This window comes from Equus caballus, chromosome 25 (assembly GCF_041296265.1).
Source record: "Equus caballus isolate H_3958 breed thoroughbred chromosome 25, TB-T2T, whole genome shotgun sequence".
NCBI classification, from domain to species: Eukaryota; Metazoa; Chordata; class Mammalia; order Perissodactyla; family Equidae; genus Equus; species Equus caballus.
In genome coordinates, this window is record NC_091708.1 from 35,939,634 (window position 1) to 35,960,368 (window position 20,735).

A 20,735-nucleotide genomic window follows, 5' to 3' on the forward strand; every position below is an offset into this window, starting at 1 on the left:
GTGCTGAATGGAAGACAAAGAATAAGGAGGATAGTGGCATTAGGCTGCTGCTCCCTGAGTACCCACTGCCCCGGCCACTTCAGAGAGAGTATGTCTTTGGTGGAGGGAAGCAAGGTGTTTGCTGTTACTCTGTGTTTCCCTTCCACACATGATGGAGTCATTTAAGAATATGCAACAGTGGCTTATGAGGAAGTGTGACTAAGATTCACTGTCAGGGTTTGCACATGAAACGCACTGCCTGATATCCACTCATCTTTTGTCATTTAATATAATAAAATGCTGTGGGTTAAAACAAAAACAGAAATAAACATTGCTAGCCTATAGGCAATGCAACCTATGCTGGTCCCTGGCACTCTACGCCGACTAGGCTGGGTGTAGCTATCACCTGCCTGCTCAGGATCAAGGGGGAGCTCTGTGCTCCAGACAGAAAAGGGCTGTCAGCAAGGTTTCACCCGAACCTCCTCTCCTGTACAGAGGCCCAGGTCCCCAGGCTGATTTCTGCATTCTCTTTGGCAGAGAGGCTAAGAGTAGGCTGAGCAGAGGGGTGTCAGATGTAAGCATCTCAGTGAAGCTGGCAGAGTTGGTCCTTTCTTGGTTTTAGGACAGACCTGATGTCTTCAAATCCTCACAACAACTAATCACCTCAATGGGCAAGCAGGCGTACAGATGAGGCAACTGAGGCTCAGAAAGGTTGAAGGGCCCTGGAGGCGGACATTATTTCTAAGTCCTCGGTGTGCTTTGTAGTCATTTACACCAAGACCACTTTGGGAGACTCTAAGAAGTGAATCCCCAGGGTGCTTTGCTTTCTCAAGTGTGGGGAAGAGGTCCCTTTATGGGAAAAGAGTGATAAGGCATGGTGGGAAATCACGGGCTTTGAGACCATCTGGCTCCTCCACTGCTTAGCAAGTCATGTCTATTCTCTGAGCCTCAGTTTCCTCATTTGTAAAGTGGAGATGCTCTTCACTACCTCACAGGCTTGCTGTGAAGCCTCAGTGAGAGCAGGTGTGTGTGAAGGGCGGGGCACTGTATTAACACACAGTCAGTGCCACTGTCCGGAGAGGGGGGATCTTAACGCTCACAGGAGCAGTGAGAGCTTCATCATGGCAGCACAGCTTCCTTGCTGAGGTAGGGCAAGGCTCCTCAGCACACACACACCCTCCTCCCAGTGAATTCAACAACCAGATGAATTGCGGGTTTGTTGTGGCCTCTGAGGTATGTTTCTCAGCCCTGACCAAAGGGGTTCAAACCTGCCAAGAAGCTACTCACCGGCTCAATTTTCAGAGCGTTTCGGTAGCTGCCAAAGAAAGCTGCTTGGGCCTTGAGGAAGGCTCTGGCCACACCATCGCCAGTAGTCGTGGAGACCTTCTTCAGCCTGTTCTTCAGCGAGGAGATCTGTGACAGAGAGAAGGGAGACACACGCTGAGGGTGGGGGAGGAGGATGGCTGGCAAGCTCAATACAAGAGTTCTAGAAAATCCCTGGGAAGGGGATTGACTTGATACCTCAGCTTCTGGGACAACAAAAATGCATTCGGTATTCAGGCAGGTTTTTGAAATTTAAAAAATGTTGTTCCTGTTAGAGCATATCTAATAAAAACAAAAACAAAACCACTTTCTAAGCAGTTACAATGTGCCAGGTAAGTGCTTTCACGTAAATTTTCTAATTTAATTCTTTCAACAATCCCAGGAGGAGGGGATTACAAGGGTCAAACAGTCTCAGAAGAGGTTGGATTACACACCTGGAACAAACCTAAGAATTGGCCCAAGTTGGAATATGAATTGAAGTCTTGTAATCCGAGCCCAAACTACACAAAGATTTTTAGTTCCAACTCCATTCCCTCTTCAAATTACTTACAAATATTAGAAATAGCTTATTAATAACCTATAGTATATATTGTTATGAACTTCACATCTCATACTCCAGAGGAATAGTGGCAGCTTATAGGTACACACTCAATGGTTAAAACAAAATAGACAAGAAAGTCATGGCAATAGGAAAAGAAGTAGCCAGGAACAGATTTAATATATAAAGGTAAGCCATAAGGTCTTACATAATGGCTAGAAATGGACTGTAAATTTGACTAATGAGCCTCCTAGTGGTCAAAGCAAAAACGGAAACATGAGAAATTGTGAGATTTCTTGAGTCTGTGTATTACAAACAAACCAGTTGGAAAAATGAACACAGATTTTCCTTAAAGTGAGAACTAAACGAGATTTTTCCTATGAGTCCTCAATGTAGGAATGACTCTGATACCATGGTTGTTGCCTTCAACATCAGAGACAATATCAAGTTTCCTAGTCTGTTTTTAATACGGCCTTCATTCATCTCAGGATGCCATATTGCACAACTTCTGGGCATTCCATTCATGCTGTGTTCCATGTGAAAAGGGCCCCTGAAATTGTGCAATGAGATAGTCTTGAATCATTAATTTACTCAACAAATACTGATTATTTGCTGAGTGCCCAGGACTACGCTAAGTGTTGAGGATACAACAGTGAGCAAAACCAGACATGGGCCCTGCTCTCATTAGGCTTTCATTCTAGTGAGGAAAATACCAATACTGTGATGTTGCTACTGTGACGAGCCTGTAACAGAGCTCACCAAGGAGGTCAAGGAAGGCTTCCTGGAGGCAAACAGGCTTGGTCTGAGATCTGAAGGATGAGTTGAAGTAGTTAACTCAGCAAAGAGGGGAGGGAACAGTGTACCAAGCACAGGGAACAGCATTTGAAAAGACCCTGTGGTGAGAAGGAGTTCAGAGAATAGAAATATCTGTGGCTTCAAGTGGAGAGAATGAGGGGGAATACGGCTCACAATGAGGCTAGAGAGAAAGGAAAGGATCAGAAAAGATGTGAGTACACCAAGGAATTTTCTCCGTCCTTTTGAGAGAAATGTGAAGCTATGACTGTTTCTAAGCATGCAGGTGACAGATCGAGAGCACTTTTCAGGAATCTGGAAGGGGCTTGGACACAGGACTATCTAATGGCCTGACATTATTTAAGGATAAAATAGAAAATTAGATTCAAGTGGCCCAGAAACCATCCATGAATTTTTAAGACGAATGAGTGATGATCACTTTTCTGAGCACAGGCTCCATAGCTTTCCTCAGATTCCTAAAGGTGCCTGTGAACCTAAAATACATTAAGAATCACTGATCTAGGATGGACTACATACACTTTACAAATGCTCCATGGACATTATTTTTTATTGCTAAGCTTCTGATATGGGATTTTTTTTAACAGCTTATTAAGATACATTTTACATAATTACAAAATTCATTCATTTCACGTGTACAGTTCAGTGGTTTTTAGTATAGTGACAGGGTCGTACAACTATCACTATTATCTTATTCCAGAACATTTTCATCACCCCAAAAAGAAACCCCATTTTATTGGCAGTCGCTTCTCATTCCCAACCAATTCTCCTCCCCTCCTCCCTCACCCCCGTCCTAGGTAACCATTAATTCACTTTCTGTCTCTATGCATTTGCCTGTTCCGGACATTTCATATAAATGGAATCACACGATATGTGGTCTTTTGTCACTGGCTTCTTCCACTCAGCATAACGCACATCATGAACAAGTTTCACCCATGTTGAAGCACTTATCATGTGCTCTTCTTTTTCATGACTGAATATTATTCCATTATGTGGATATATCATATTTTATCTACTCATCAGTTGGTGGGCATCTGTGTTGTTTCCATTTTATGGCTATTATGAATAACGCCATTATGAACATTCATGTACCAACTTTTGTGTGGAGACAGCAGAGATTTTGAGATAAGAAAATGAATGGCAAAAATCCTCTGTTGCCAGATCTTACAGGATAAAGACAAGCTGAAAGGACACGTCAAATCATGGATCACAGTGCTTAGCACACAGCAAGCCATAAATAAGTATTTATTGAGTAGATGGGAAAAATCCTGTGCTGTTGCTAAAGGGGCATGAACTGAGTGAAGGTAGGGCTGATGGCCTCTCTGACATAAGTAATGACAACAGGCATTGAGGGGGTGACTATCCCATCTCTGCTCAGAGGGCGGAAAAGGAAAACGGTTTTCCTACGAAAGCATTTGGAGTCTGTCTCAACACCTAGATGTAAATATCTGGTTTATTGTCACCTCCTCTCTTCTGGGACACATGAGCCCCAGTGCCACAATGGTGGGAGCTCATGAGGAGCAGTGACCACCTGGCACAGGGACAGACTCTGCCATGGACTTTCTACTTGAAACAGCAATATGAAAAAGAAACATGCTTTATTAAAATGTTAAAAATATTGCCCACTTTCCAGCTCCCCAAATAATAAAAATCCTGCCCCTCCCAGGGACTAGGATGACATCTCTATCCTTTGAAATGGTGTGAGCCACTGTCGCTCTTCTTCTGGCTCCTCAAAGGCCTTGGGCCACCTGTGCGGCAGATTATTCCTCACTTAACCTGCCCTGGCCTTTCCCTCGAATTCGGGAGGTGTTTAATTACCTCAGATGCACAACGCTGCACTTCAGGTGAGCCTCTCCTAATGGCCTCATTACCATTTTACACAAAGAGGTAGTTGCTGATTGTAGCTGAGCAAATACGAGTGTGTGCCTTCCTGCCCTCCCCAGCTGGTCTGAACCCAGCCAAGAGGTCCTGGGCTCTTGGTGCCCCTGTGACCATGTAGGCCAAGACTTCTGAAGACCTCTCCTCAGCCCGCAACATGGAGAAGCTTTTGTCAGCACTTCAAACTTTGAAACTTCAAGTATACGCACATCTGGTAGCTGGTGATGGCATTTGTCCTTAAAATAAAAGTGAGGGAAGAAAATCTAAGGCTGAAATGACCCATAGACATATATCTAAAACTGATCTTGCCCTTAGTACTCCTGGGGGTGCTGGTCAGATCATTAACCTCGGGGTTCCTCAGACATAATTTGGGAGTGATGGAAATGTCAATGAGGAAGCCTTCCTCTTTTAATCAGGCATCATAGGAGGCAGACAGAAAACAAAGGAAGAGAGTCCAAAATTTATCAGGTTCTCTCTAAAGCTCCCCTCCTTTTCCTCTGCCCCATCTTGGTCACTGCAGCGTCAGCCAACCAGTCTGCTAGGCCAGATTCGGATGTCAGATTTCACACTTCTTCCCTTCCCATAACCATTCTCCACATCTTATCAACACCCCAAATATTTTCTGAATCTTCCCTCTCCTCTCAGTGTCCATGACCTTGGCCCTGCGTTGTTCAGCTCCATTCATCCTCTCTGGCCCAGATTCACAGAGGAGATTTCTAGATGGGTTCTCTGTCTTCACTTTCCCCTCAATGCTATCCACCCATAGCTGTTTCAGTAATCTTGGGAAAATACAAACCTGATCACTTTGATTCCTCCATCAAAATCCTTCAATGCCCCTACCCTTGGCCATCACTACCTGCAGAAAACAATCCCAACTCCTCAGAGCAATCTGTGAGGCTTTTCTCAACTGGTCTCACCTCCCTTGGCCCCACTTAATGTTATACGTGACTGATACGCTGAACTGCTATCTAGAAGCATATACCACTCTCCAGCCCATACACATGCTGACAACTCAGACAGAGCTGTGCCTTCCTGTCCTGCTTGTGAACATCTATTCACCCTTTGAAAGACCATCCAGGTGTCCATGAATGGGGGCCTATTAAGTAAAGTATACTACAGTACATCCTCATAATGAATTACTGCATGGCTGCTAGAAAGAATGTGGCAGTACTCTATGAACTCACATGAAAAGATGTCCACAAAATATTGCCAAATGGGGGGAAAACACTCAAGTTGTAGAGCAATATGTACAGCATGAATCATTTTAAAAATTATAATATGTACATATAGATAGGAAAAATCTAAAATGCCATGGATCAAGCTCTAACCATGCAGAGATGCTTGCACTTTCTATTTTACACACTTTGATTGTTTTGATTACCCTTTATGAAAAAGCATATGTTACTTTTATAATAAAGAATTTAAATGAGGTATTTTTTTTAATAGTCAAATTAAACATTGCCTTGGGTTAAGGGAAAGAGGAAATCCAGATGTCCCCTCATCTGTGAAGCCTTCCCTGACCCCTAAGATAGGGTTAATGACGCTCTGCCTGGGCCCCCTTACACTGCATAGGTGATTCTTCAGTGAGTTGCAGGGTCTACCATCTTTCCTGCTAGACTGTGAGTTCTCAGAAGGTCCAGCAGCGTTTGGCCCAGAGCAGTCACTCAGCACTTTCTGCTGAATGAAAGAACAGACGAGTGAGTGTTTCTACATCTTGAAAGGAATTTCCAGTGGCTGAGTCTCTGCTTGGAAGAAAGTCTAGGATTACATTCTCCAGTGATTGAGCATTTCAAGAAATTGGTCTTGGTGGGGAAGGATTGGGGGAGAAATTGGTGCTCATCCATTCCCCTTCTGCAGAAGGTCATCACTGAGATGCAACCAAAAGTGCACGGAAAACGAAGCTCTGGATGCTGAGTGAGTTAGAGTGGACAACTAGATCAGTCTCATACAACACTGCAGACAGAACAGGTCCAACAACCAATGCAGTATTCCCCACCCTCACCCAGCACCTGGTTCCTGTTTTACCTGCTCACTGCAGGCTCTTCCTTTTTGGTCTCTCGGCTTCACCTGTTCCTCTATCTCCAAGCACTCCTCGGGCAGTGAGTGTAGAGCCTGAATCACATAAGCCTAAGTCTAAGATTGGACACCTGGCTTCTCTACTTTCTTAACCTTTCTGAGCCTCAGTTTCCTTTGCTGTAAAGTGAGGTATCTGCAACACACACACATTGTGAGGGTGAAGACATACGGGATGTAAAAGGGGCCATGGATGTAGCGGACTGCCTAGCTTTTGGTTTGGTATTCAGTTCAGGTTCCATCCTTCACTTGCACCACTGCAACAGTCTTTCAGCTGGTGGGCCTTCCTCTATTTTCTTCCTGGTCGAATCCATCCTTTGCAGTGAATAATCTTTGTAAAACAAGAGGTTGAATCGTATTACTCCCTTCCTCTGAAATTTTCAGTGGCTTCATGGTGCTAGTATAGTAAAGTCCAAATTCCTCAGTACAATATTCAAGGCCTTCTATGGTCTTGGCTCAAGCTCCATTTTCAACATTGTCTTCTACTCAATTTCACAGGCCGTAAAACCATCCCCAAGCATGGCATACTCTTTATCCCATTCTCTAACAAAACTCTTCTATAAGTACCTCTGACTTTCCGCGATGCCTCTGTCACAACAAATAGCTCTTTCTCAGGGCACATTAGCCTGCCCCTTTGCTTGATGCCTAATCTTTGCAGGCCCCATGGCGGAGATGTGCTGGGAACAGAGCTGCATACGACTAGGGCCCAGCTCTTGAGAGCTTGCAGTCAAGCTCCCTCAGACCAGCCACAAGTTAGCCTATTCCTACTTCAAAAGGGGCTCTTGTATGTTACACCTCATCATCCTATTATTCAGCCTTTTATATAATCAGCAGTTTACATATCTTCCTCCCCACTAGAATGAAAATAACTCTTACAATTCATATCAGCACTCAACAAGTATAGGCTTATTTTGTTATCACTGGGTTGCAACTTGCAGGGGGAAGGGAGAATAAGGATGGCATACTGTTCACCTCTCCACCTCTAAGACACTCCTATCCACCTCTTTCCATCAGTGCTGGCACCTTAAGTGCTTTCAGCAGCCTCCCCACGGCTCTGAGGATGAAGACTGAAGTACTAGCCCAGCTGTGAAGCCCAGAGAGATTTGGCCACAGCCTCTCTCACGTGCGAGGCCCCTGCGTCTCCTCTGCTGCGTCAGCACACCCTCTGGGCTCTGGGCTCCGGGCTCCAGTCACTGGCCTCCCTCACACCCCAAGACCATTGAGAGGCTAATTTCTCTGTTGGGAGTGTTCTCACCACCATCAGCCTTTTGCCTAGCATTCAAGTCTGTTCAATAGGACTCATCGCAAAGAATCTATCACCTGTTGTCCAGTGTGGTAGCTGCAGTCAAACACTTGAAATAAGGCTACTGTGACCAAGGAACTGAAGTTTCTATTTTATTTCATTTCAATCAATTTAAATTTAAATAGCCACATGTGGAAAGTGGCTACCATACCGGAAAACACAGGGCCCTAGACCAACAACTACTCATCCTTCAGATCTCAGCTCAAAGATCACTTCTTCAGTCTGGCCTCCTCAGAGTAAACCAAGGTTCCCCTGTTTTATACTCTCGCTGTACCTCTCCTTCAGAGACACACAGCAATGTGTATGATGCATTTTGCAACAATCTAGTAACTGTCTGTCTCTTCTGTTAGAATGAATGGTCTAGGAAGGCAGGGACCATGGCCATCCTCAGTGCTGGCACGACACCTCAAGTAGAGATACAGTTCTTCTAAAAGTCTGACTCAAGTCAGCCTGTGCAGGGGCCACACTGCTCTCCCCTGAGAGTTGCAATAACTGTTCAGTGTCAGAATTGGAGTTAGAAGATTTTTTTTTTTTTGACAAATCAGACACCCAACAGCAGCTGGGAGGGGGCAATAGAATCACAATTTCCTACTCCCTTTAGAAAAAGGCCCTTAAGGAGTAAGGCAAATTGATTCTTCCTTTCCTAAAGGAACTAGACATCAAGGCTGTGTTGTAAGATCTCTTGGGGAATGTTTGGGTCTGGAAAGGGCAGAGGGGGCTATTGCCTTATCTCCCCATCCTCAGGAGTGCATATACACTGGCTCCCTCTGCTCCCTTCACACCGGCAATGAAAAATGGCACAGCACATCTACTGATGCTTTAGTCAGTTCTTGCCTTAAATCTGAAGCAGAAAATCTTGATGATATGTAAAGGCAATCCCACCCTACTCTCTTTCCCAGTAATAGTTTCTGGGAAAACCAGGAATTCATCAGAAGAAAGGAATAGGAACTAGTGTATTTCTCAAACACCCTACTAGGTACCAAATGCCACGGCAGGTGTTTTCATATGGAGCATCATTAAAATTGCAGAACAACTGGGCTAGGTAGGCATGGTTATCCCCACTACACAGATGAGGAAAGTGAGCCTCAACACCATGTCATGTGGCGAGTACAGCAAGGGGCAGAGGCCAAAGTCAAGCCCAAGTCTGTCTTATTCCAAAGTCTGTGCTATTTCGTTAATTCTCACCGTTGCCAGGATTTCTTAGACCAGCAAATTAGACTTGTCCATGATACTGGTTTATTTTTTCCCAGCTTAATATATCTCCACTACTGCTTTCTCTCATTCCTTGCTTTTCTGCTTCTTTCTTGAGAACATGGCTGTGCCTTGACCTCAGTTGGCTTTAATTGCTTCTTCTGCATCCCATTTTCTCCTCAAAGATCCTGGTTCTCCATGGGGGAGTGAGGGCTGTGCTAGTTATGCGGGGCTCCAAGCTGGAGCTGGCTGTGACCCTAAGGGCCTAGGTCTCTGCTCCCTCCAGTCTCTCCTGACATCTTGTGGGCCAAGCATAAGACAGAAAGTTAGCGGCAAGCGTACAATTCTAAGCAGCTTTTTGTCAAACATAAGGATAAATTTTCATTATTTGAATGGCTACTTCATTATAAACTATAATGGTTTTCTTGAGCATTGTAAGAACGAACTATCAAGTCCTTAGGATGACATTCTTGGAGTAAAAAAGGACAATTTAAAAACAAAAACAACAGGCCCATTTCCACTATTTCCAAATAAAGTTCAAGAAGAGTCCTGCACAAACCCGTGCACTCCAGCCCCTCCCATGCGTTTAATCTGAGTACCTCAGCATTTTAAACTGAAACACACGGTAGCAAAGACTTTTGCATTTCTCTATCTATTTGTAGAATTCATCTTCCTCCAAACACATTTTTTCTGCCCAGAGCAAGTGAAGCTGTCTTTGTTTTTTCTATAAAACAATTTAGATTTAACACCATACACACATACACACACACACAACACACACACACAATTAATGCAGCTGAAAAATCCTGCCCAAGCTAAAGAAGGCTACAAGATCTGAGCTCAAAGTAAATGTGTATTTATATTATTAGGTGGTCATTCAATAAAAAGATTATTTCTAACCAAATATGTGCATTCATGTATGCCTAGATATGTATGTATCTGAGAGTATTTTCAAAGAAGGGTTTTCTCCCCCATACTTCTGGCAGTTTAGGTTTAAAGGTCAGATTTAAACTATCACCATGTTTCACAATGCAATCTGTGCAGTGCCGCGTAATGAAATGGTTCAGTAAAGGTGCTCGTGGAAATTCTTTTAATTAGGTCTAAGGCTTTTCAGTTGTCAACATGAATAAACCAAGAACCATTCTCTTGCAAACACAATGCACAAAATAAAAATGTAAGTTACCTTTGTAAAAATGGATACGCACTTGCAAAAGGAGTTATTCATGTTTTTTACAACATATCCTCCACCAATGTTTAAAGAAAAAATCAACATCTTTCAACAACACAATGGACTGCAGATAAAAACATAAAGGGGTTGCTCTGTTTCTAATGAACCAAGACACTAATGCCTGGCTCTAAGGAAAAGTATTTGAAGGAGGACTAAAGTTAATAAATAACTTGATAAATAAAATGTTTATCAAGAGACTAACGATTTTCTTCATGAGCAAAAGCCACCTTCCCATTTAACTATAATTAATTCTACAGATCAGTGGTATTTCAGAGTCGGACATGTGAATGTCCCATAATGACTCCTGCAAATTGAATGATACCCAATAAAAATGCACCAAAATGCATCACTATCTGAGGCCCAAATGATGAGCATATCACAGCAGGAACAACAAGACTCCTGCTTTTCAAAGCTGTGGTGACAAACTAAACTACTTAGATTTGGAATTTTTAGCCATCAGTTCAAAGCTGAATCTAGGGGTTGAAATTCGCAAAATGCAAACTGCAAGAAAATGGCAAGTTGCTTGGGGAAGCTGGAGTGTATTTGCGTCAAGCTCTGATAGAAAAAGCAAAACTAAATAAATGACTCCAATCATCACCAGGAGTTCAGCTTTAGATGGATAAAAAGGTGTTCATAAAAGCCAACTGGCCTGACACTTGACGTGGAATGGGACAACTTAAATGGACCAACGCATTGATCAACCAATGAGGGTATGTCTAGCAAACCCTGAGCACGAGAGTAGAATGTCCAACAGGATATTGATTTTCTCTGGGTTCAGACAGACCTGAGTTCAAATTCTGACTCAGCTGCTGGCTATTAGCTAGATGCCTTTATGCAAGTTACTTAACCTCTTCTCTTCATCTACAAAAAAGGGGTAAAGTATCCCCCTCCTTTTCTGGATTGTTATGTAGATTAAATGTCAAGATTTTCACATCAAGATTTTGCCTGGTGCACAGTACAAGCCTAACAGATAGTGACTATTCTTCCGCACTAGCCAGACTCCAAAGCCAAAACTACCTAAGCCATTATTTTAACATAAAAAAGAATAACGGGCTCACAATTACCATTTTCTAGGGCATCAATTACTGAAATGTCACTCATTATGCTAAGCCTAGTGGGTTTATTTAGCGACCCACACTCGGTGTATACTTGGGAGTTAATGAAGTGCTTGGTGTTTACAAAGATAAAAGTGGGATTTGTCTCAGCAACAACCCTGGCTGAGTGGATACAGGTTTCCATGCTTGGGGATGCAGCCAGGCTGGGTCCACGGTGGATCACATGGAAAAATCCACACAGAGTGAGAATCTCCCAAGGGGATCTGGGTATCTCCACCTCCTCAGGGAGGAAAAAAAAAAAAAAACAGGAAGGGGGGGGTGGGAAGTGTGTATAATAGATGTGTTTCACAGTGTCCCTGCTGTGATGAACAACTTGATCCACTTACAGTTCCAAACACATGATGCATAAAAGAGCTGACAGAAATTCAATTCTTGCAAAGAAAAGCATCTGCTCTCTAGTGGGAACGGCCAAATATTAAGCAGTTTTAAGGCAGGGCAAAGACCTGGAGGAACACGCTTCATTATCTAGATAGCCAGAGTAAAGAAATGCAGAGGATTACAAATGAAGGAAAAAGTAGCCGAGATTCCAAGCATTAATTACCCGGAGTAAAATGATTCAAGTTAAATCTTTGTTACGACAAATATTAAACCCAGCTGTGTTTATGTAGCAGTTGTGAAAAAGAAGAAAAAAAGAAATCCGTGTACAATATCTGTGAGCTCTGCCAGTTAATTGAATTCGCTGGCAGCACTTCCTCTACCACGAGCCAAACATCCTCAAAGATAAAATGTAGCTTTTAAACAGACCTGGGGAAAACAGAATCAAGAAATTTCAACCAATAAAACACAACTCTTTACTGGTATAAAAGTAAAGTAAAATTCAGTAATGAAAGGAAGGAAGTCTCTTAAACATTTACTGCATTCCAAAGCTTGGAGTTGCGGTTTATTGCTGAGGTCTCTTCTGATGTTCCACAGTGCTCCTGCTCCAGCATCTTTAATGAAGTCCCATAAACTCCCATAAAATACTCAATTGTTGACAAATCATACACACACACTCAGGGCAAGACCCACTGGATCATGATGCTTCTTCCCTTCTTGCATGAAATTTACAAGCAATAGAGTGGACACTGTCATGAAGTGGTTCAACATAAAACACAGACCTACAGACAATTCCATAAAAATAAGGAGGGATGAATGACTGGATATTGGTGATGGGTGATACTGGCAAGAATTCTCTTTAGCAACTGTCCCCTGACCTAAGGTCCAGTGTCGGTAGATCTAGGGTGGTGAGAAGCTTTGGCCAGACTCTAGGAACCAGAGAAGCAACAAGAGGTTGTATCCAACACTGTGCTCTTAGTCTGGGACTCAGTGTAGTGTAGACCTTTTCACATCATTCCCTGGCTTAATTATCTTAGTTGATTTCCCCCCTACCCAAAATGTGACGTCCAAAGTTGATTTTACGACAGAAGGCCATTCCCAATCTGTCCCTCCTGTCTACTTCTTTGGTCTTGCTCTTTTGTCACTCCCAACCACACTATGTTCCATCTAGACTAAACTATTAATCCCAGCCCAAACACATTACTCGTTCGTTCACAACTCCAGCTTCCATGCATTCCTTTCCACCTCCCAGCATGCTCATCTCTCCTTTTCCAGAAAGTGACTGTTTCTTTTTTGTTTTAAAGATTATGTGTTTATTTAATTGTTTTTAATTTTTTATTTATTTATTTTTTGAGGAAGACTGGTTCTGAGCTAACATCTGTGCCCATCTTCCTCTACTTTATATGCAGGACATCTGCCACAGCATGGATTGACAAGCCGTGCATAGGTCCACACCCAGGATCCAGACCGGTGAACCCAAGGCCACCGAAGCAGAACATGTGAACTTAACTGCTGCGCCACTGGGCCAGACCCAACAGTGACTGTTTCTTACACGTCTCCATCTTCCCACAGCTCAACACACTGAGCACACATCCAAAAAACTTTGGCTGGATAAATAATCTCCATTCCTGAACTGGCTATAGATCTGCCCATTTGGGACACACTGAACCAGAAGTGTCTGGGGGCTCCTGTGGATGGAAACACAGCTGCTGGTTTGAAGTGTAAGGGGGTAGGAACGTCGCAAGAGATGTGCCAGGAAAGGTAGGAAGAGACTGGATTATAAAGGGCCATATTATGGAGCTTGAATTTTACTCAGAGGAAAATGAGGAGCCATTAAAGGGTTTTAAGTTGGAGAGCGGTGTTTACGTTCCAGAACATGCCTTCATTTACAGCCGTAGAGAACGGTCTGGGATTGGAGAAGTGGGGGGCAAGACTGGCATTCCAGCCTTCTATCAGCTCTTCTACCAACCAGGCTGTGAACTCACTGAGAGTAAGGTTCATGTCTTAATTGTCACTGCATCCATTATACCCAACATAAAGCCTGGCACATACTAGGTGCTCAGGGAATGCCTATGTTTTTGTTGGTTTGGTTTTTTTGGATTTACTGAGGTCTAATTGACAAATAAAATTGTATATGTTTAAAGTGTAAAATGTGATGATTCGAGATATATATATATATATATACACACACACACTATGAATTAATTACAATTAAGCTAATTAATATACCCAGCACTTCACATAGTTCTTTTTTGTGTATGTAGTGAGAGCACTTAAGATCCACTCTCTTAGTAAATTTCAAGTATGCAATACAGTATTACTTATAGTCAGCATGCTGTACATTAGATCCGCAGAACTTATTCATGTTATAACTGAAAGTTTGTACCCTTTGACCAACAGCTCCCCACAGGAAATGCCTGTTGAAGGAATAAACATTCTATTAGAGAATACTAACAATATATGCTTTAACGTCACAGAAGAACCAAATCCACAAGAGTACAGCACTAAGTGCACACAAGGCCTATACATACAAAGATTTATATAAAGCCACATAATTAAAGCCTGCCCATCTCCCCAATCAGCATTTTTTCATCCTATTGGGATTTTAAAAATGGGTTTTTTGCAAGGTTTACTATTAGATTAGGGATTTCCCAGAAAGACAGGTTTTTTTCAGGCCAGACAGCCCGTGAAGTCTGCTCTGTAAGATCTAGTCCTTTGTTTCTGGGGTCAAATGCTTTGTTGACTCACAAGATAGGATGGTACTTCTAGCTCCTAAGAGGCCCTGTAGCAACATCTCTAGAGTCTGAGGTTTCTGGGCCTTTGGAAAGATATGACACAGAGAAGCTCCAGCCAATGAAGCCCTTAGCAATGACCTGACAAAGTCAAGGCCATCTCCTAGCAGGTACTGCTCTCTCTTCTCCAACTAGCACACTGAGCAGGAGTACTCCAGAGGAGAGGCAGCAAGCAGATTCCGGGCCTATTTGAATATGGGCCCTTCTGAATTGATTTTGCCTTTGGACTCCAAAAGACAGTCAGCTACGTAGTGTAGCCCAATTTTAGTGCAATTTGAACCAGTCCTGAGGTCACAATTAAACAAGACACTGTCATTCATGCAGTAAACGTTGAGTACGTGTTGTATACCGAACTCTGGGGCAGATACAAACATGAAGAAGAAACAGTTTTTGGTCTCTACCCTAGAGGAGTTTGAAGAGAGGACATAAACAAACAAAAATAATTCCAATATAACATGACTAGTGCTGTAACAGAAGAATGTGCCATGTGCCCTGAGAATACAGAGGGTAGGGCAATTAATTACTGAGAGCGCGCCAAGGAAGACTTGACTCTAGAAAGATGAGAAAACTGATTGGCGTTGGAAGAGACCAAAGGCATGGAATGCGATTAGGAAGCCACTGCCAACTTCCCAGTTTCCTAGCATAGGAGAGAAGTACCGGGTCCAAATGACTTGCTGGCCCTAACACAGGTGACCGGGATATCTACACATGCACACAACTTCAATGAAAAAAATTATTATTATATGAATTTTAAACTATTTTTCAAAAGTAGTTGCTAACTTTCATAGTACTGATAAAAGTGAAAACTGGCATAATCCTTTGGGGGAGGTGGTAGTATTTAAAAGTATGTATTAAAAGTCAAATTTTTATATAGAAGTGATTCAGAAATTCTTCTAGGAAATTCATGGAGCTCAAATAAATGATATAGAGATTTAGCTACAAATATGCCCATCACACTGCTGTTTAAAATAACACAAAACTTGAAATTATCAGGACAGGACTGGTCACATATATTATGGTATATATCCATACGGTGGAATGGTAGCTCATACATTAAAAGGCATGAATTTTAATGATTAAAATGGTCACACTATATCAGTGGTTTTCCTTTTTTTTTTTTTTTTACTGTGATACAGAGTAATAAATGTATTATACTTTGTAAACCAGTATATGTATATTATGTACATTTAATTGAAAAGTTTCATGAATTGACCCTTACCCATATTATATGTGATGCACTCTGATATTTTTCATTCAACTCTATTTAAAGAAATGCTTGTTGTGATCCACTAAATTGATTTTATGGTTTCATTAATGGGTGACTGCTTGCAATTTGAAGAAAGCCAATTTTAGGTTGTAAAGTAAAATCTCAGTGGCATTTAGTAATCATGGCCAAAGAGTCAAATGCTTGGCACTCAATACACCCAGTAAATTATAGCTGTAACATACATTGAATTTCTCCTGTCTCTCTTCAAAAAGGGGACTCTGATCTTCAGAGATCTTTGCTTTTCTAGATACTGGTACAGAGGAGAGTCAGATGTTGACTAAATAAAAGGGTGAATAAATTAATGAGTTTCCCAAAGTCTAGTGTTCAAACCAGAATTGCACACTTTGCTCGTTCATTCAATTCACTGACTCCACAAAAAATTCCCTGAATGTTCCTATGAGCCACGCACTGTGCCAGGGCTCTGTTCACAACCATGTAGAGTCCAAGTGCTTAGGAGGGGAAAGAATTACATCCATAAACATGATGATACAGCAAGTGGTATAAAGAGGTATGGGAAAAATGTTGTGGAAACTCAGAGGAGGGAGTGCCAAACTGTGGGAGCATCACAGAAGTGACATTCGAGGAGCACCCAATAGAACAAACCGGTTCTTGCCAGGCAGAGAAGAAGAAAGGGTATCCTGACCAGAGGGAATAGCATGGAAAGGAGCATAGCGATGTGCAAGAGCATGAGGCATTGGGGGATGGGATCATTCTCCCTGTGGCTCGGAAAGAGGTATGAGTACTGAAGTGATAGAGGATGAGGCTGAGAGGTTGTCTGAGGTCAGCATTCAGCTGGTGAAGAAGCTTGGATGTCATGCAGAAGGACTGGTGACTACCCGGGCCTGGTGCACTGTGAGTGCTCTGTAAACGGTAGATTTCATCCCTTACCTTCTCCCCTTTCTCACATCAATGAACACTGCTCAACGTGGCTTCTCTCTCTTCACATGCTTAGAAATCTCTTGGATATCCTCAAAAATTCCACCAAGGAAGAACAAGACGTTTAAGTGGTTTAAAATGTTTCACTGAATCATTTGTGATATTTTATCCAGAGAATATAGAGAAGATAAACTATAGACTTGAAGACATATAAATCATAAAGCCAAAAGCTAAGACATTCAAATGTTTCAGATAACAGGAGGAAAGACGATTTTTCCATCATAAAACTAATAATTAATCATACCACAGAAAATTTGGAAAATGAGAGGAAAAAAATGTTAACTCACAACTTTACTATCCTAGTACACCACTGTTGGCAATTTGGAAGTTCTTTTAAAAATCTTTTCCTTGTGTGTATCTGGCTGTTTTTCTTCATTATCATCATAGTAGATATATCATTTAATATTCTGCTTTTTCCACTAAGTTCTATCCTTAGCATTTCTGTGTTGCCCACATTCTTCATAACCATCATTTTTAATGGCTGTAGAGTACACTCCATCAAATAGCGGTAGGATAGATTACCTTATTCACTCCTCCTAATTTTGGATATTAAGGTTGTTTCCAACTTTGGTTAACATAAACAATGCTATTTGGTTAGGTGGCTTTCTCCATATAGAAGTATTTGCTGGAAAAAACCTTAAAAGTAGAATTATTGAGTCAAAAGAGAAGACACATTTTAATGTCCTATTACATATATCATAATATAAGAAAGCCTGTTTTAAAAGAGCACCAATTAAGCTACAGAAAGCATGAAGTAAAAGAAAGGAGAGAGTAAGCAGATGGTAAAGGCTCCCACATATATGTGCATACGCAAAAGCCTTCAAATTTCAGGCCAAAAAATATTAGAAAGGGCCCCAACTGAGCCCTGGGAAATCTCATTCCCCAGGGATAAAGTGTGGTATGTCCACATCACTGGAAGCCTGGAAGAGTTTGAGCTCCCTTTTCAAGCTTTTTAAAAGCCCTGCCAGCTACCCATTGGCTAAACAGTTTACACTCAACATTCTTGAAGGAACAAAAGATGTTCTTTAAATTTTAGGAGGGAAACAGATGAAGAGTGCTTGGTTAAATGGCTGTGGAGGGAGGGGACATTATGTTTCTGTTCTCAGCACCCATGTGGGCTTGAGATAAACATCAAGTCTGTAAACAGGCCTTTAGATCAATAAAAGATGCACTATTCTTATTATATTCCTCCTCCAAAATCCACAGCTAGGGAACAATACAATATTGTCAGTGAAAACAATACACTTGCAAGTTTCATGGAACCCAGCAAAGTACAACAGCATTAACCTTGCCAACTTCACTTTGTTTTTTTCTTTTAAAGGTAGAAAAAGCTAACTGACATAAGATTACAAAATTTAAGACTCAAGTTTTTAGGTACTAGTAGAAAGCCAGAGCCACCCTACCTTCAAAGTCACCTCTTTCCTCATGTTCATAAATCACGTGAAAACAGCAGAGCCGTTCTGAAAGCTACTCAATATGGGAACCTCCTTTTAAAATTAATTTCCAAGGCCTCTTCTTGTTTAAAATTAACTTTATTAAGTCATAACTTACGTACAATAGAACGCATACATTTAAAAAGTAAAGTTCAATGAGTTTTGACAAATGTATACACATCTGCGTAACCACCACCACAATCAAGAAACATGTTCTTCACCCCAAAATGTTCCTTGGTGCCCTTTCAGTCAGTCTCTGCCTTCTCCATCCCAGTTCAAGGCAACCACTGATCTGCTGTTATCCACTATTAGACTAGTTTTCTCTCTTCTAGAATTTTATATAAATGCAGTCATATAGTATATTCTCGTGTCTGGTTTCTTTTGCTTGGTGTAATATATTTAAGATTCATCCATACTGTTTTGTGTATCACAAATACGTTACAATGGAATACTGATTCAGTAATAAAAAATAAGGGATGTAACATTGTTTATCCATCTACCAACTGATGGACAGCAGGGTGTTTCCAGATATTGTTTACTATGAAGGAAGCTGTCATAAACATTGATATACAAACCTGTTTGAATGTACATTTTCATTTCTCTCGGATAAAAACCTAGGAGTGGGATTGTTGGGTTGTATGGTAGGTGTATGTTTAACTTCATAAAAAGCTACCAAACTGCTTTCCAAAATGGTTGTACCATTTTACAATCCCATCACCAGTGATGAGAGTTCCAGATCAGTTGCTCCACATCCTTGTCAACACTTAGTATTGTCAGTCTTCAAAAAAAAATTTCAAGTCAGGATTGTTGAGGTATGATTTACATAAATTTAGTGACTAGTTTTATGAATTTTGAAAGATGAATAAGGCCATGTAACCATCATGCCCAGCTCCTGACAACCACTCATCTGATTTCTATCTCTATAGCTTTGCCTATTCCAGAATGTCATACAAATGTGTTCTTTCACTTAGCAAAATGTGAGATTCATCCATTTTGTTGGACAGATCAGTAGTTATTTTAATTGCTGAGTAGTATTCCATTTTACGGGCATACTGCTGTTTGTTTATACATTCACCAACTGAAGGACATTTGGATTGTTTCCAGTTTTTGGTGATTATGAACAAAGCTGCTAAAAATATTCATGTACATGTCTTTGTACATAAGTTTTCATTTCTTGGGTGAATACCTAGTCGTGGGGTTGCTTGGTCATATAGTAAACATGTTTTTAAGACATATATTTATAAGAAACGCACAGTCTTTTTATTTTAGCCATGCCAGTAGGTATATAGTAGTACCCTTATTGTGGTATTAATTCGCACCCCCATGGAGCATCTTTTCAAGAGCTTATTGGCCATCTGAATATCTTGGATGTTAAGTGTCTCAAAGTCTTTTGCCAACTTTTTAATTGGGCTGTCTTCTTCTTATTGAGTTTAACAGTTCTTTATATATTCTGGATAAAAGTCCTTTTGTAGATACAAGTTTTGAGAATATTTTCTCTCAGTCTGTGGCTTGCCTTTTCATTTTTTTAATGGTGTCTTTTGAAGAGGATAAGTTTTTACCTTTTATGAGGTTCAATTTACCACTTTTTCTTTTATGATGTGTGCTTTTGTGTCTTATCTAAGAAATCTTTGCCTACCTCAAGCTCACGAAGATCTTCCTTTATATTTTCTTCTATTCATTTTACAGTTTTTGCTTTTATGTTTTGGTCTATAACCCATTTTGAGCTAATATTTGCATGAGGTAAAAGTCAAGATTCATTTTTTTCCCATAAGGATATCCAGTTGTTCCAGGAGCATTTGTTGAAAAAAACTATCCTTTCTCTATTGAATTACTTTGGTATATTTGTTAAAAATCAGTTGACCAACTATGCGTGAGTCTAATTCTGAACTATTTATTCTGTTCTATTGAACTAAATGTCTATCTACATTTACTATAATTTTATAGGGAATCTTGAAAGTAGGTAATACAATTCCCCCAACTTTGTTCTTTTCCAACATTGTTTTGGCTATTCTAGATCTTTCGCATATTCATATACATTTTAGAATCAGCTCATCAAGTTTTTTTTTTTTAAGCCATCTGGAATTTGGGTTGGTATTATATTGAATCTATAGATCAATTTAGGGAAAATTAACATCTTAAAAATATTGAGTCTTCCAATCCAAAACATGGAATATCTCTCCATTTGTTTAGGTCTTTTAAATTTTTTTCTCAGAAGTGTTTTATAGCTTTTAGTATATAAATCTTGCACATATTTTGTTAAATTTATTCCTAAGTATTTTGTGTTTTGTATGCTATTTTAAGTGGTACTTTAAAAATTTCATTTTTCAATTGCTCATTACCAGTATATAGAAATGTTTGATTTTTCTATGCTGACCTTATCTTGCACCCTTGCTAAATCCACTTATGAGACTCCATAGGATATTCCATATACATGATGTCTGTTGCCTGAATAAAAACAATTTTTCTTCCTTCTTTCTAACCGTTAGGCCTTTTATTTCTTTTCCTTGTCTTAGTGAACGGATTAGAACCTCCAGTACAACGCTGAATAGAAATG

The 20,735-nt window shown here is 40.9% G+C and overlaps 1 protein-coding gene across 26 annotated transcripts in view; it reads right to left on the reverse strand.

The window, feature by feature from the left end:
* Nucleotides 1–20,735, reverse strand: part of DENND1A (DENN domain containing 1A) — a 514,434-nt gene that overhangs the window by 158,444 nt on the left and 335,255 nt on the right. For all 26 annotated transcript variants that reach the window (XM_070251752.1, XM_070251736.1, XM_070251739.1 and 23 more), the window contains one exon: nt 1,267–1,392. In XM_070251752.1, the coding sequence (XP_070107853.1) occupies nt 1,267–1,392 (126 nt within the window). The remainder of the gene's footprint in view (nt 1–1,266; nt 1,393–20,735) is intronic.